The sequence below is a fragment of the Ovis canadensis genome, chromosome 12 (genome assembly GCF_042477335.2).
Source record: "Ovis canadensis isolate MfBH-ARS-UI-01 breed Bighorn chromosome 12, ARS-UI_OviCan_v2, whole genome shotgun sequence".
In the NCBI taxonomy this organism is placed as follows: domain Eukaryota; kingdom Metazoa; phylum Chordata; class Mammalia; order Artiodactyla; family Bovidae; genus Ovis; species Ovis canadensis.
The window spans coordinates 57622037-57637986 of NC_091256.1; the positions used below are offsets into that span (position 1 = coordinate 57622037).

The 15950-nt window shown below is 55.2% G+C and overlaps 1 protein-coding gene across 3 annotated transcripts in view; it reads left to right on the plus strand.

Annotated features, from left to right (window-relative positions):
* The window catches only part of ACOT7 (acyl-CoA thioesterase 7), a 103168-nt gene that overhangs the window by 51017 nt on the left and 36201 nt on the right, over window positions 1-15950 (plus strand). For all 3 annotated transcript variants that reach the window (XM_069544815.1, XM_069544816.1, XM_069544817.1), the window contains exons 3-5: window positions 2485-2641; window positions 7131-7222; window positions 11722-11836. In XM_069544815.1, coding sequence (XP_069400916.1) covers window positions 2485-2641; window positions 7131-7222; window positions 11722-11836 — 364 coding nt within the window. The remainder of the gene's footprint in view (window positions 1-2484; window positions 2642-7130; window positions 7223-11721; window positions 11837-15950) is intronic.

The window sequence follows — 15950 nt, forward strand, 5'->3', positions numbered from 1 at the left end:
AGCCTTATTTGCAGTAGCTGAGATGTAAGACAACCTAAGTGTCCACTGATGGATGAATAGGTAAAGAAATTGTGGGAATTCTGTGGTAGTCCGCTGGTTAAGACTGCAGTTTCACTGCCGAGGGCCCGGGTTTGATCCCTAGTCGGGCAACTAAGATCCTGCAAGCTGCACAGCCCAACCAAGAAAAAAAAAGAAGTTGTGGTGTATATATATGCACACTGTGAAGTGTTATACATAAAGAAAGATGGAATCTTGCCATTTGCAACAACATGGATTGACCAGGAGGGTGTTAGATAAGTGAAATAAGTCAGATGGAGAAAGACAGATACCTTGTGATTCACCCAGAGGTGAGATGTAAAGAAGAAACAAAAAACACATGAACAAACCAAACACAAGCATATAGATACAGAGGACACAAAACTGGTTGCTAGAGAGCCTGGTAGGCTACAGTCCATAGGGTCGCAAAGAGTCAGACACGACTGAGCCACTTTCACAGAGAGAGGAAGGGGCAAAGTAGAGGGGGGCCGGGAGCAAGGTGGGTGAAGGGATCATTGCTCAGTGATGGATGGAAGCTGTATTCTTGGTGGTGAGCTCGCTGTAGGGTGTGCAGAAGTAGAAACAGAACGTTGTACACGTGAAACTCATGCAATGTTATAAATCAGTGCGTGTGTGCACGCTGTCATGTCCGACTCTTCGTGACCCTGTGGACTGCAGCCTGTCAGGTGCCTCTGTCCATGGGATTCTGCAGGCCAGAGTGCTGGAGTTCACTGCCACGTCCTCCAGGGGATCTTCCTGACCCAGGGATTGAACCCATGTCTTTTGCTTCTCCTGCATTGGCAGGTGGGTTCTTTACTACTTTACCACCTGGGAAACCCTATAAACCAATACTACCTCAATAAAAACTGAACCTACAAAAACTTGGTTTTCAGGAGTCCTCTGGCATCCAGTGGTTAAAACTCTGCAACATGCTTTCTTTTGTATATACATATGTGTGTACATGTATATTTGACTGCACAAGGTCTTAGTTCTGCAGCATCTTTAGCTGTGGTATGTGAATTCTTAGTTGCAACATGTGAAATCTAGTTGCCTGACCAGGGATCAAACTCAGGCCCTCTGTGTTGGGAGCTCAGAGTCTTAGCCACAAGATCACCAGGGAAGTCCTAAGACTCCTTGTTTTTATCGCCAAGGGCCTTGAGGAACTAAGATCCCACAAACTGTACACTGCATGGTGAGGCCAAAAAATGAAAAAACACCTGATTTTCAGTGCTGGTGTGGAGAGGTGCTGGAGCCTGGCGAGCACTCTGCCCTATTGAGAAGCACTGTGGGAATACTTGGTAAGGTATTTGTTTGCTTCCACCCAGTAAACCATCCACAGGACCAAAAATGATTTAGATAAAAGAAAGCTCCTCACAGGGTTATTCATAATAAGAAGCAATTGAGGTTGACCCAAATCTAACAGAAGAATACTCTGTTTTGCCATTAAAAAATATCCTTGCAGTTGAGTATTGCGAAATGGCAGCCATAGAAAGTGTTAAGAAAAGGAAGGAGGAAGTGAGTCCCTCATTTTCATGAAGCATGAGCTCCCAAGGGTTCCCCTCGTGGCTGGGGACGTAAGCCTTCTTGTTCCTTTTGAGTTTTGAGTTATGAAAATGGGTTATGTATCTAAAGGGTAAAGAACATTTTTTAAGAAGGGATGTGATTGCTAAGAGCTTGTCATAACATAGGCAGGTTATTTTTCTTCCTGTTGAGTGAAAAAAGCAGATTGTGAAAGTGGATATTTAGCATATACACAGCTAGGTGAGATTATATATGACAACTAAAGGTGAGTATAAGTGACAATTAAGCATGACTATGAGTGTCAACTATATGCCTCAAACCGCAAAATGAGGAGCCAGGCAGACAAGTGAACCAGTAAAACCCGTATTCTTGGGACAAAAAGCCTGGAAAGAAAGATCCCAAAGTAGAAGGCATGGTTGTCTCTCGATGGGAGGGGTGAATTTTCCCTGCTCTACTTTTCTGAACTTCCCAAGTTTTCCATAATGAGTATGTGTGCCTTTTTTCACTTTCCATTTTGCGAGTAATAAGTATCCTTTGCAGAAGTCAGAAAAGAGAAGTTGCTTGGAACCCCACCACCCAGGATCACCTGCATCAACAGCTTTGCCCTGTTGCCCCCCAGGCAGTGCTTCATTTCCTGGTTTTGCATTTAGGAGTGCATGCTGACAGTAACTTGCTCTAGTTTATTCTTTATTTAAAAAAAACTTTTGTTTCTTTGGTCATACCACCCAGCATGTAAGGTCTTAGTTCCCTGACCAGGGGATTGAACCCATGCCTCTGCAGTGGAAGCGCAGAGTCCTGACCCCTGGACTGCCAGGGAAGTCCCATGACTTGCTTTACTGTAACCGTGGGGAAAAACCAAGGGTTGTTTTAGGGGACCATGTCCAGGGTGGGGCCTTGGGATGACTTACCCGCCTCTGGTCTTTGCAGGAGCGCTGCGTGGCTGCACTGGCACGGGTGGAGCGCACGGACTTCCTGTCGCCCATGTGCATTGGTGAGGTGGCGCATGTCAGCGCGGAGATCACCTACACCTCCAAGCACTCGGTCGAGGTGCAGGTGCATGTGATGTCCGAGAACATCCTCACAGGTAACGCCCACTTGCAGTGATGGTGGCCTTGGGGCAGGCGCAGCAGCCATGGCTCCTGGCTTATCCTGACACTGTCTGTGATGAGCTCCCTGCATTCCCACCTCCACCTGTGGGCAGTGACAGCTGCGTCCTCGCTCTGCAGATGGGAAACGGGGCACGGGCCTAGTTAGGCAGTGAGCCGGGTGTGCGGCCCCCCTCCCTCTGCCTTCCTGGGGTAGGGGCTGGCAGCCAACTGGGCTGGGCAGAGGGGTGGCAGCGGGCTGGGAGGGCACCAGCCGCCTTCCAGCCCTGCTAATGTGTACCCAGTGCCCCACCCCCGCCCCCTGGCCCCTCACTGCTCCTTGGAGCACGCTGGCCTGGCCCTTGCTCTGCTCCCTGGGGGCCCCTGCAAGCCAGGCTTCAGGCTGGTGCTCACTGGGTGAACCTTTGACTCGGGTTTGATCTGAATATTCTCTTCCTCAGAGTGGTAACCATGGAAACCCTTTTTCCTACCCCCACTGGGCGCTACAGGGGAGTGTGGCTCCCGTTCAGTCGCTGCTTTTTATAACCGAGATGCTCATGAGGCAGGCAGCCCCCTTGGTGCCCTTGCTGCCCCACTCTTCATCCCAGCCCACCCAGTGTCCCATCCACAGAGGCCCTGCTGGCTCTGAGGGAGGGAGCTGCCTGGGTCCTTGCCCCTCCTCTAACACCCCATCCTCAGCCATGGCTGCCTGCAGAGTACTATGCTCAGAGATCTTCATGGGGCTCCAGGCTTCTCCCCCACACAGGCCAGGCGCTCAGTTACCCATCTAGAACATTCCGATGACCACAGCAGGCCCAGCCGCCGCATAGTGAATGGTGCAGCTGAGGCAGAACCTGGGGCGGGGGAGTGGTCAGCTGGCTTGTGCCCCATGTTCTGATCTGTGGCCTGAGCTCTGTGTTCGGGGCAGCTCCAGCATCAGAGACCTTGGATGCTGGTCTCAGGCTGTGGCACAGAAAGGAGTCCTCTGGTCCTGACTTCCCACATGGGCTAGCAGCCCACCATCCCAGAGAAGGCCCCTCCCATCTCCCCCACCTGCCTCCCCCATGCCCATCCCCACCACAGTGACCCAGTCCTGCTCTCCTGGCCTGAGATGGGAGTTGAGCCTCCCCGCTCAGGACCCAAGGGAGGAAATGGCTGGCTGCACTCCCGGCTTCTCTTGAAATTCACACTTAGTCGATAGTGTTTTCAGCAGTGCTGGTTTTTTCATGACAATTTTCTGGTGTCTCAAAACAGAGTAGGGGCCTGCTTTACAGATTCCCGTCATCTAGGCCCCCTTTCTGCACATCAGAGGCTTCGGCCAGGGAGGAAGCCTGTGAACAGAATGGCATCACATTGAGTGGGGACGAGAGGCAGGGGACAGGGGGCCTCTTGGGCTTTCAGACTGGAACTCACCTCTGCCGAGTGGCAGGGATCCTGGGATCTTGGCTCCTCCCACCAGAGGTGGTTCTCAAGGGGACACACTTGGTTGTCACAATCAGGGTGATGCTGCCAACTGCCTGGTGACCAGCCTGGGTGTCTGCAGAGGGAGGCTGAGGAGACGCGCTGGACTGCTGATGTCTGAGGGGAGTGGGCACGTCCCCTGCCCCTGCAGCTTCTGTTGGCTCATGATGGACAGGGACTCAGTCCCTGATGAAGGAAGGAGGGAAGGAGGGAAGGAGAGAGTGGATGAGTCGCTCCTGTGCTGAGAGGAAGCCAGCAGGGGGCGCTGTCTAGAAGGAAGTGCTCCAGCTCGCTTTCTTCTTTCTTTGCAGGACCCTCCCTCTGTGGGCAGGAGTGGGCAGTGCTCACCCAGTGCCTGTGCTAGCGACACAAAACCCCCTGCTTTGTGGTCAGGATGCTCTCCATGTGCCCCCCCCCACCCCGCCACACACACACGCACACACACACACACACGCACACACACAGTCTCTAGCACACACCACACCACACACACGCACACACACACACACACACCACACACACACACGCACACATACAGTCCCCAGCACACACACACACACACACACGCACACACAGTCCCCAGCACACACACACACACACACAGTCCCCAGCACACACACACACACACACACACACACACACATACAGAGTCCCCAGCTGCCCTGACCCTGAAGGGTGGGCACACAGTCTAAGCTGCCCCAAGGATAGAAGCGGCTGTGCAGAGCACAGCCTCCCGGAACAGCGGGCAGGCTGCGGGCATGTGAGGGGGACAGAGGCCTAGTAGAGGAGGGGCCGGCCAGCACTGCCCAGCTTTTTGACCCGGGGGAGGGCCGAGGCCAAGGGAGAAACCCGAAGCTGGATCACAGGGTGGATGTGGACGCTTGGAGCCCTGGGGCTGCATCTTCTCTCCACAGCTTGGTCGCCTTGCCCACAAGCCCCTGCTGCAGGTCCGGGCGCCCTCCTCCCACCTTGATCTTACATCCGGGTCCTCCTCTGGGTCTTGGCACCACGTCTGTATCTCTGTCGTCCTCTCTCCGTCTTCCCATGTTTGGGTCTGTGTGAGTCTCTCTTACCCTGGGACCCCGTGTCTCAAGGTCTTCCTGCCTTGATGCGTCTCTGCCTGCATGTCCGCTGGGGTGTGAGGGCAGGCTGCGTGGCTGCCTGGTCCAGAACAGGGCTGCCCGGAGGGGCTTTGAACATGGCCAGGTGGGGAGACCAGGCTGGGCAGACAAACAGGCGATGAGGCTGAGCCAGGAGGCTGCTCGCGTGCCGTCTCTGTATTTCACAGCCCCTGGAGGCCCGTTCTGTGCGTCCCCCTCACTCGGGGCCGCGCCGCCTTCAGGAGGCAGCTGGGCGAGCACGCGCCCAGGCAGACAACCAGCAAACCTTTGCTCATTCATCTCCGGCAACTGTCAAAATATTAAGTTCACTGGGATGTGATTGCTGCGAAGTTGCTCCAGAAAATGGCTGGGAGCCTCATAATTTCAGAATAGATATTTTCAGTGCTACTGTTGTCTTTTGGTGGCTTTATTGAATGATAGAGAAAGCACAGTTTGAGTGTTTTGCCTCATTTGCTCCATGGTGTTCGTTTGGGTTTGGAGGAGGGCCACTCGGCGTTTCCGTGGAAACGGGCCATCAGGCTGGCTCTAGCTGAGTCGGACAGGAAATCTTTACTCCCCAGAGCAGGTTGTCAGAATCACTCTCCATCACAGAGCAGTGAAGTTATTTTTCCATGTTGTTTGCCTGTGGTCCTGGTGGTGCTGTGGAAACGTCCTGGTGGGCCTCGCCCTCTTTCTTACCGACCTGCCAGGGCTCGGCCTGGACCTTTGGTCTAGTATAAGGGAGTAAACGGAGGCCCCATGATCGCCTTGGGGGGGGCAGGTCAGAGGTACTGGTAGGAGGCATTTAGGGCCAGGCCCCCAGGCTGCTTCCTCTACTCTGCTTACTCTCTGTCCTGAAGTTCTCCTGTTCTCTGCTACATGCAACCTTCCACGTCAAAGAGGCAACTTTTAATAGGCATCCTTGCAAAGATTAATACTTTCCTGAAATTATGGGGTCTGGGAGGCATCGAGCTTCTGTATGAACGTAGGCAAGCCCCTTGACTTCTCTGGGCTTCAGTCTCCTCCTGCACAAGTGAGGGGTGTGGACCCACAGGGATCTCTGGGCTCTTTTGGCCCGTGATATTCAGCCTGGGCAGCCCTTCTGCCCTGGGAGCCCCACTCTGCCCTGAGGCCAGGCTCAGTGCCCAGAGAGGGTTCTGTTTCTTGCCCTTCACTCCAGAGCTGAAGCCAGCAGCCCACAGCGCTCTCTCAGCCCCAACTTGGGAGCATCTGGAGTGAGGCTGAGTGCCCCCAACTGTGCCTGGTGTGGGCCCCTTACTGGGAAGGGGAGCCTGGTGGGGGGCAGGTTGTACTCTGGCTGTGCCCCATGGCCCCACCTCCATGACCCTCAGCCTCACATCCATGAGCTGCCTCCTGCCCACCCAGAGCTCTTCTCAGTGGCCTTTAATCCAGCGGATGGGTCCTTCAGAGGACTTTCCTGTTCTGTGTGTTGTGATGTCCAGTTCCTCAGCGGGGCCTTCTACCATGAGATCCGTCAGCTGGGATCTCTCGGTGGAGATGGGGCCCAGCCTGGCTTTGTCCTGCTTTTCCCTGGGAGGAGGCCGAGGCCAATCTGCCCACCCGCCCCCCACCCTAGCCCTTCCCTCCCCCTCCCTCTGGAGGCTCCTTGGAGGCTTGCCTGGAGTTGGCGCCCTCCAGATGTGGGCCTTCTGAGTTAGAAAGTCCTAGAAAGCCGGCAGGCCCCCCAGCTTAGACCAGATTTGAAATCTTCCCAGCAGCCTCAGTGTGGGGCAGCATACTGGGGCAGGGGCTCCCCAGCTGGGGCCCGCGCTTCCCCCTAGTCTGTGCCCACACTTGCACCTCGAGGCTGAAGGAGGCTTGGGGGTGGGGGCCAGAGGTGGTGTTGGCCCTGCCTGCCACCCTGCCGCCTCCTAGGCCATTCCTCACATGTCTTTCTTCTTTGAAGGTACCAAAAAGCTGACCAATAAGGCCACCCTGTGGTACGTGCCCCTGTCGCTGAAGAATGTGGACAAGGTCCTGGAGGTGCCTCCGGTTGTGGTAAGGAGACCCTGCCCACTTTTCCCAGGCAGAGGGCAGGGGGGACCAAGTCTCAGGAGATTTAGAGGCATAGGGGGAGGGAGTCCCTTCATACAGAGAAGGCCAGAGCAGCTGGCCTGGGCCCTGCAGATACCAGACCCCCCTTGGAGGGCCCTGGTCAGAGGCAAGATGGGCAACAGAACTGTGCAGGTGGCCAGTCTAGGGGAGACCACAGTCCTGGGGAGACAGGCTGAGACATCTCTGTTTCAGCCCCGCTATCTCTCCCGCCGTGTCCACTTCCTTCCTTGGTTTCTCTCGTTTGGGTTTTTCTCTGGACAGACACATCTATGCATGAAGAGACTTCGTCGTGTTCATGCCCAGGTGCCCCACTGCAGACAGGCTCGGGGGGCAGGCATTCCGAGGGGGAAATGAGGCTGATAGCTGATAGAGGGGTTTAACTCCTCCCCTCACAGTGCCCCACCCCTCCTCCTGTGTCACCCCTGGATGTTCCAAGGACATCTGTGACCCGCTCTCCCTGGAGGCCCGGTGCTCTGCTCTCACCCCTGCAAGGGCGGGCTGTTCTCAGAGAGGCCTGGGCCTGACTTAGCTGTGTCTGCCCCTGCAGGGAGCTTTTTTCTGTGGCTGAGATGTCCATAGAAGAAACAGTAAAGTGGGGACCCAGGCAGTTAGGGACTGTATCGCTCTCACGGAGGAGCACTCCCTAGTCTCCTCCCCGCCCCCCTGCCACAGGCCCCTTCCACTCTCGGTTGTGTCCCCTCACCACCCATAGGCCTGAGGCAGTGGGGGCTTGCTCCCTGTCACCTTGCTGGGTGGGGGTCTCCCAGCCCATAGCTCATGTCTGACCAGCACGCTGCCTGCCCGGTCAAGGCCCTGGGGAGTCGGGGGAGGGCCACTCAGCTTCTGGGCTCCAGCTGCCCTTAAGTCCAGACTTTTGAACAGCATTCCTGGTGACAGGCGTTCTCTCCACATGGACCGGGAAGGGTGCTCAGACCTTGGTCTGCATCTGGTTGGTGGTCCTGGGTCTGGTACTGGGAGGGCAGGGTGGTGGTGTCCGCAGCTCCGGGCTGCCTGTCCCTTCACATGTGAGGAGCGGGCAGGTGCTCGGGGCCAGCTTCCCACATGTCCCATCTGTGTGAGTTTCCCGGGAACCCCTGTGACACAGCCTGGGGGCTCGAACTGCAGTTCATTCTCCCAGTTCTGAGGCCAGAAGTGCAGAATCCCAGTGCCCGCTGGGCTGCGCTCCTGCTGGAGGCTCTGGGCCGGAGGTGATCCTTCCCGTGTCGTCTGGTTCGGGCATTCCAGACGTTCCTTGACCTGTGGTCGCATCCCTCCAGCCTCTGCCTGTGCGGTCACCTGGCTGCCTTTCCGTATGTGTGTGTGCGCACACAAGTGCACGTGTCTTAACTAATTATTCCTGCACAGACCCTAGTTCCCAGATAGGTCACATGCTAAGTCCCACGTGGACAGGAATTCTGACAGGCTGCTGTTGAAGCCAGAACACTGGCCTTCAGTCCAGCCCACCTCTCTCTCTCCCTCTCTCCCTCCCTCCCTCCCTCCCTGTCTGCACCACCTACCCACCCCCCACCCTCCACCCACCACATTCTTCCGGGAGCTGCTCTCTCTGCTGCTGACCATTTTGTTATTTTCAAGCAGCACTGACTAAGGGGTTTTAAGACGCAAGAAGCAGGTGTGAGTCTGAGGCTCAGTGACTGTCTCTTTAGAAAGTACAAGTGTGCTTATCCTCGCTTTCCTCTTTCCCACTAAGCACTTGATGTTAAATTAGCCACATCTCATGTAAACACTCAAACGCCATTATTTAACTTTTAGATTTAATTTTCAGATGCTACACAGTTTTAGAAGTCTCCAGCAGGGCTTATCTCTGGCTTCAGTAGCCATGTGATACGTCTTCAGGGGTTGCTGCTGGGTCAGGCACATCAGCTTTTGCTTCCTTCTGGCTCCTGGAGGCAGGGATTGGGGTGGGCCTCGGTGCTGAGAGCTGGTGGGTTTTTAGCCAGCAGGGGAGGGGCCAGCAACATTGGGCTCTGCTGGCTCCTATCCCCCTCCCCACGGGGACAGGGCAGCTCTGCATGTCACCCCCCTCATCCCCTGCTTTCCCTCCCACATCCTGGCGTGGGCCCCCAGTCACTTTCCCATTCCCTTTGTTTAGCCGGGTTTGATGAGACATAAATATCAACTCTGCCCATGTTGCAGGGGGTGTTGGAAGCATTCCACTGGGTACAGAGAGAGCTCCAGATGGGAGAAGCTGTGTGGCTTACAGCTGCAGCCGTTGCTAATATTTATTTGCGTTTTCTCCCCCCCCCACCCCCAGCATGTGCTAGGCCCACGAACAAGCCTTCTCTTGACTCAACATATAGGTCTGCTGTTTTGCGGGGCACAGCCCATCTGAGTCCTGGAAAGCCCGGCTCTGACTCCCAGGAGCACAGACACTCAGGTGCCGGGAACTTGACCGTCAGGCTTCCTAGGTCCTGCTAGCTTCCTCTGGCCGACCCCGCACTGATAGTGGTTATTTATTGAGTACATACATCACTCTGCCTCTGTGTGTGTATCTTACGTGTCTCACACATGCAGGTATGTTATGTTGATCCCACATACATCCTGCACATACATATACATAGATATCTCACAGAGCATACATCGCACACGTGCACACACACTGCTGTCACACGTACGTGTGTGTGTGGATCGACCACATCAGTGCCTTTTCCTGGGGAAGCCCAGCTGTCCCCTGTGGTGTCGCTCAGCGAGGACTTCGTCACTATGCTCCACCTCGTCCCCCAGGGACCAGGGACTTTGGTGACCCTGTGATGAATCAAGAGACCTCTGGTGGCTTGGGGACAGCTGTGGCCCCGAGAGGCTGGGGGAGCACTGGAGAGTGGACTCTGGTTTTTATTGGTGTGTCAATGTGAGCTTGAGTCAAAAGGCTCACTCAGACTGTTGCCTGGCATGTTTGGGCAGTCTTCTGCTTCGAGTCAGCTGAGTCTGATGAGCCCCTGCGGATGAGTGGGTGTCAGCCCATCGAGAGCATGCTCTCATGATGTGTCCCCAGATGTTAAGTCAGCAGGAGGCGTTGGTTTGTGAAGAGGCTACCTTTTCTTGGTCCTCGTGGCTGGTGTCAGAGCCAGGGCCCCTGTCAGCCCCCATGTGAGTGCAGAGGTCTCATGACCCTACTGGACACGAGGATTTATTAGCCCGGGGAGGTTGGCTCTTTTTAAAAAAATCTCTTTAAAGGCATTTCTTGAGGACATGTTAAGTTGTCCTTCCGCTTTCCTAGAAAGGCACAGCACAGTCTCTGCTCCTGGAGGCCTTGCCCTGTGTGGTGGGCCGTGAGGGATCGTCTGTGGAGGGAGAGGCTGGGGCTCCATGGCGCCCTCAACACCCACCGTACTTTGTTTCTTTTGGACATACCACCCCACTCCCTTCAAAGCCTCCTTTAGAGGCGGACTCTCAAGCCCAAGATGATGGTAATGAAGCCATTGAGTGTGTTCAGATTTGGGTGGTTTTGCAGCTGAGCCACTTGCAAGGAAAGCAAGATATTTAAAACCAGCTTTTGAAAGAAGGTCTGATATTGCAGGGTCAGAGAGGAGCACGCAGGGCCCCGAGCCCAGCTGCTTCTCCATGGGCTGAGTGGGAGATGCAAGTGGAATGGATGGAAGGGCAGAGGTCAGAGCCCGTCAGGAGAGTGGCCAGGCAGGGGTCAGCAGGGACGCCCTGAGGACCCCAGACCTCCCCGATGGATCCCGGGACAGAGGGTGTTGCCTGCACTGGGCCCTAGGGCAATGGGCACCAGAGGATGCAACATTCTCCATTATGCCACGTTTTATTTTCATGTTTATATTTACCTTCTTGGATCAGAATACCCATGATCCATCAGGAGAGCTTTGGTGGGTGCTCCTTATATACCAGCAGCCTGCTTGAGTGGCTGGGAGTCAACGGAGTGAGGGTGCCTAGTGTCTGGGGCACATGGGGACCTGCCCTCTTCTCTCCTGGTCTTGAGGGCAGCCTTTCTGGGGCTCCTTGACTCTCTAGTTCTGTGTCTAGGAAGGACTGGGGCAGCTATGTATAACATGGAAAGTGGCTGAGATTATCAGTGTGATGCTTTAATGGTGAAAAACTGGGAGCAGACTAAGTGTCCAGATATTATGGATCCATCACATAAATTATGGCAGGGTGATACATGAGAGGAGGGAAGGCTGTGACTTTTGAGCTTCACGTACAGCACGGCAGAACCTTTTATACACACGGGTAGAAAAGCAGTTCCAGGGAGGACATCACTCAAACATCTGACCCAGACTCTCTCGTCCAGGGAGGTCTCTGTGGTATTTCCCCCTCCTCTGTGTCTTCATTATTTATATCGTGCATATAAATAATGTCAGAGAAAGAAGGGATAGTTCCAGTTGCAGGAAGGAGGGGCACATGAGAGGCGACCTGGGGGCCAGGCCTGACCCTCTCTCGTTCTCCTACCCTGCCCCGCCCCGCAGTACTCCCGCCAGGAGCAGGAGGAGGAGGGCCGCAAGCGCTACGAGGCCCAGAAGCTGGAGCGCATGGAGACCAAGTGGCGCAACGGGGACATCGTTCAGCCCGTCCTGAACCCAGGTAGGAGCCGGGGTGCAGTCTGGGGGCCGAGGCAGCGAGGCCTGCTCATGAGCGTTGTCTTGCTGGGGCCAGTGCGTCCCCAGGTGCTGTCTTGTGGGGCACCATCCCTTTGACCCTGCATCTCGCAAGCCCTGTCCAAGTGGCGCAGCTGACTATGGGGCTGGGGGACAAGCCTCAAGGCCTCGGTGTATCTGCTGCCATGGAGTGCTGATCGGGAGGCCCCCGTAGGGGAGGGGCCCCGCTGCCTGGCCAGAGGGATGCACACCTGGCCACGAAGAGTTTGTCCCTCTAGTTTACCTGGAGTGCATTTTTGATGGGATTTCCAGCTCATAAAAAAGACAGAATGGCTGACTTCCTTGGTGACGCAATGAATAGGAATCCGCCTGCCAATGCAGGGGACACAGGTTCCATCCCTGATCTGAGAAGATCCCACATACCGCGGAGCAACTAAAAGCCTGTGAGCCATAACTATTGAGCCTGTTCTCTAAAGCCCAGGAGTCACAACTACTGAAACCCCCTGAGCACCCTAGAGTCTGTGCACCGCAACTGCTGAGCCCATGCACCTACAGCCTGTGCTCCACAACAAGAGAAGCCACTGTAATGAGAAGCGTGCACACCGCAGCTGGAGAAAAGCAGACGCAGAAAGCAATGAAGACCCAACACAGCCAAAAAACCCCACAGAATGGCAGCAGCATTTCCCACTTTGTTCTTCCCGGGCCCACTGCCCAGACGTGGGTTCAGTAGACGGACTCTGAGCGCCCAGACAGCTTGGGGCGCGGAGAACTCTGCCAGGCCCGGTTCCTCACGGCTGCTTCCTCCTGGTGCCTAGAGGGCTGCAGCCATGACAAAACCTCTGTCCACAGTCCCAATAGGTAAGGGAGGCTGTCCCCCGAGTCCCTGATGGAACAGATTCAGGGCTGGGCCTTGGGGCCTTAGCCTGGTGTTGCGCGTCACCCTCCTCTGCGCACACCTGATCACATCTTCCTGCATGGAGTGTGGGCTGTGTGTCCTCTCCTCTCCGTGTTGGCTGGGCTCCCAGGATGAGTGTCCGTGTTCCATGCTGGATCCCAGAGCAGCACCTCACGGGCCCTGCGTGCGGGTGGTGTGGCTCCTGATCCGGCCCTTGCCTCCTATCTGAGGACCGGCCCCAGGTCACCCCTTCCTCGTTCGATGCCGCTGCTCCATGAGCCCTGGGCTCTGCCCCTCCCCTGCTAATGAGCGCAGTGAGCTCCAGGGCCAGGGCTGGAGAGACTGAGGCTCTCGTGATGACTCCAGTGTGTCCAGGCCCTGGGCATGTGCTGCAGGCGGTCAGCGACCTCAGTCCCAGGCTCTGCTTTCAGGAGGGCGGGTGAGCAGGCAGGTCAGGAAAGGCACAGAGGGACATGGGGGAGTTGCGATATCTAAAGAAGGACAAGGACTTGGTGTTGGGGGAGTTCCTGGGAGAGAGGCTGGAGCAGGTTGAATGGCAACTCCCTCCCCTCAGGACACAGATCGCACCAAGTCCCTGGGCCCTGTGATTGCACCCTGATTCGTGTGGGGCAGGGGGAGGCTCTGCACATGGAATCAAGGTAAGAATCTTGAGATGCCCCAAATCCAGTGACCAGTGTCCTTGTCAGAGACAGAAGAGGAGCAGCAGTGTCAGCTCGAAAGCAGCAAAGAGAGGGGCTGGAAAGAGGTGATGGCTGGCCTCTGAGGGCTGAATCCACCTGTCCTGGGGCGATTGCTGGCCAGTACTGGGACAGAAGCTGGGGCTGAAGGCAGTCTCGGGCTTTGAGGGCCATGGGGTTAATCCTGGCTTACTCCTTTAACTGATTGTCTGAGAAACTAAAATTACTCAGGGTTTTCAATCAGTTTAAATTCTTTCACTCGTGAGATTATTTTCTGTTTGCCTTCCTCTGATTGTAAATCTGATACTTAGTATTTTTTAGGATCTCTTACTCTCCAGTGATATTACTGTAAGATGGCATTCTGAATCTCAAGCTTTTGTGATAGATTTTTATAAGCTCTTTAGTTTTGCCTCTTCTGGCCCTAATAAAAATGCATCTTTCTCGGCAATAGGGACTGACTTTTAACCACTTCTTAAAGAAGTCACATATCCATTCTTTGCAGGATTTTTGAGCACTGCCTTGTGCACTTGGCACTGGGGTCTCCTAATACTTGTGCCCCTCCCTGTGGGAGGACCCCCACCCCACCTTGAGGAGGCAGGCTTGACCTTGGACTTGCCACCCCACCACCCACAAGTCCCCCTGGATCTGCAGCTCTCCGTTACTTTGGCAGTCAGAATCAGATTTCATCTCTCTGGCTGTTGCCTAGCAACCCCTGCGAGGGTCCAAGTTCATCTTTCAGGTGTCTTTTCAGAGAGTCTGGGAGTTTTTTAGAAGCCCAGTTTTTCTTACTGTGTTTCCTCCATCTGACAAGACAAAATAGTTACCTTGAACTCTTCAGTTCATGACCATTAATTGTCCAGCCTTAACTGTGTAGGGACTGTCTGGTCCTATAGCCCACCGTCCATTCTGGGGGCTCTCGGGATTATGACGAAATTATCTCTGCCTTTCCCCTGGCCTTTGGGTTTGAAGCAGTATTCACCTTGAAGTCTGATCTCCACTGTCCCCAGTGTGCCCATTGCTAGGACAGCTGTGGTCTTTTTTTATCTGCTCGTTTTTTGGTTGTGCTGGGTCTTTGTTGCTGTGCATGGGCTTTCTGTAGTTGAAGGGAGCAGGGGCTGCTCTTCCTCGCGGTGCTCGGGCTCCTCACCGCAGGGCTTCTCTTGTGGAGCACGGACTATAGGGTGCCTAGGCTCAGTAGTTGCCACACGCAGGCTCAGTAGTTATGGCTCTTGGGCTTAGTTGTTCTGTGGCATTTGGAATCTTCCCGGACCAGGGATCGAACCCATGTCCCCTGCATTGGCAGGCGGATTCTTATCCACTGAACTACCAGGGAAGTTCAACAGCTGGGGTGTTGATGAGTCAGACCATCCCCTCATTCTTGGGCTGGGCCTGGCGCCTGCCTCCCTGAGCTCAGCCAGTACCTGACTACCCCTGCTGGCCAATCTACTCTGAGCCACCCACAAGAGTGCTTGGTGCTTGCCTGCTGGGGGCTGGCCCTGGATGGGAGAGCCTTCTCCCTGGGGCCCTGCCAGGCCCTGTCACCCCAGCTCCCAGCAGCACTTGTCCTGGGGAGGAAGAGGGAGCAGAAGAAGGAACCTCTGGGCTTGGACTCCAGCTCTGCTCCGCTGGGGCTTAGTCTGTCTGCACCTCAGGTTCCTGCTGTGGGCTTGAAGCGGGTGGTGGGGGGGGGGGCGGTCTGTGCTTATCTCTGGCTGCCCTGGGGACCACTCAGTTTCCAGACAGCATTCTGAAATTGCAGGTTCAAAGATGAGGCGCACTGGTCAAGGCCATGGTAGCTGCTTACACTCTAAAATCCTAGTTCCTAACACTAGAGGTTTATTCCCTGTAAAGTCCTAATCCGGGGGATCTCCTCCAGGAGGTGGGGACCTTGGCCTCATAGCTCTGCCTCTGTGTCAGGTAGCTCCTGGCACCTCGAGAGGGGAAGGAGCAGGGAGGCTCTCTGTCAGGGGCTCGGTGGGTTGGCCCTGGGTCGGGACACTTCTGCTCACTCTCCTGTGGAGGCTGAGAAGTGTGGTCCAGGTGGGAAGCAGGCGAGGAGACAGGCCTGCCGTGTTCTCCCTCCTGGCCCCGTGTGTGCACGCCACCCTCAAGGACAGCAACCACCATCCTGTCCAGCCCCACGTCTGTTTGTTAGGGCAGCACTGGTCACAATCACGGATGACCCCTGTATGTCTGTGCCTTGCCCTCAAGCTTTGGAAAGACCGTCTCACATTTTTCTCTGGTTCCCCTAAGAGACAGGGCATAAAGAACAGGGGAAGAGCCACTGAGGATGAACAGGGACAGGAGGTGACTGTGGACCCCCCTGGCACAGTCCCAGCCTCTGGAGCCCCCTGAGCCCCCAGAGTTAGAGCTCATGGCCCAGGGAAGGAGCACTTGAGGATGTGTGTGCATTTTTCTTTCCTGTAAGAAGTTTGGTGTTTTCATTTGTTAAAAGCACATCAGTGCGAGTTCCAATAACACTGAATTAGTAGACAGGGATTAATTGA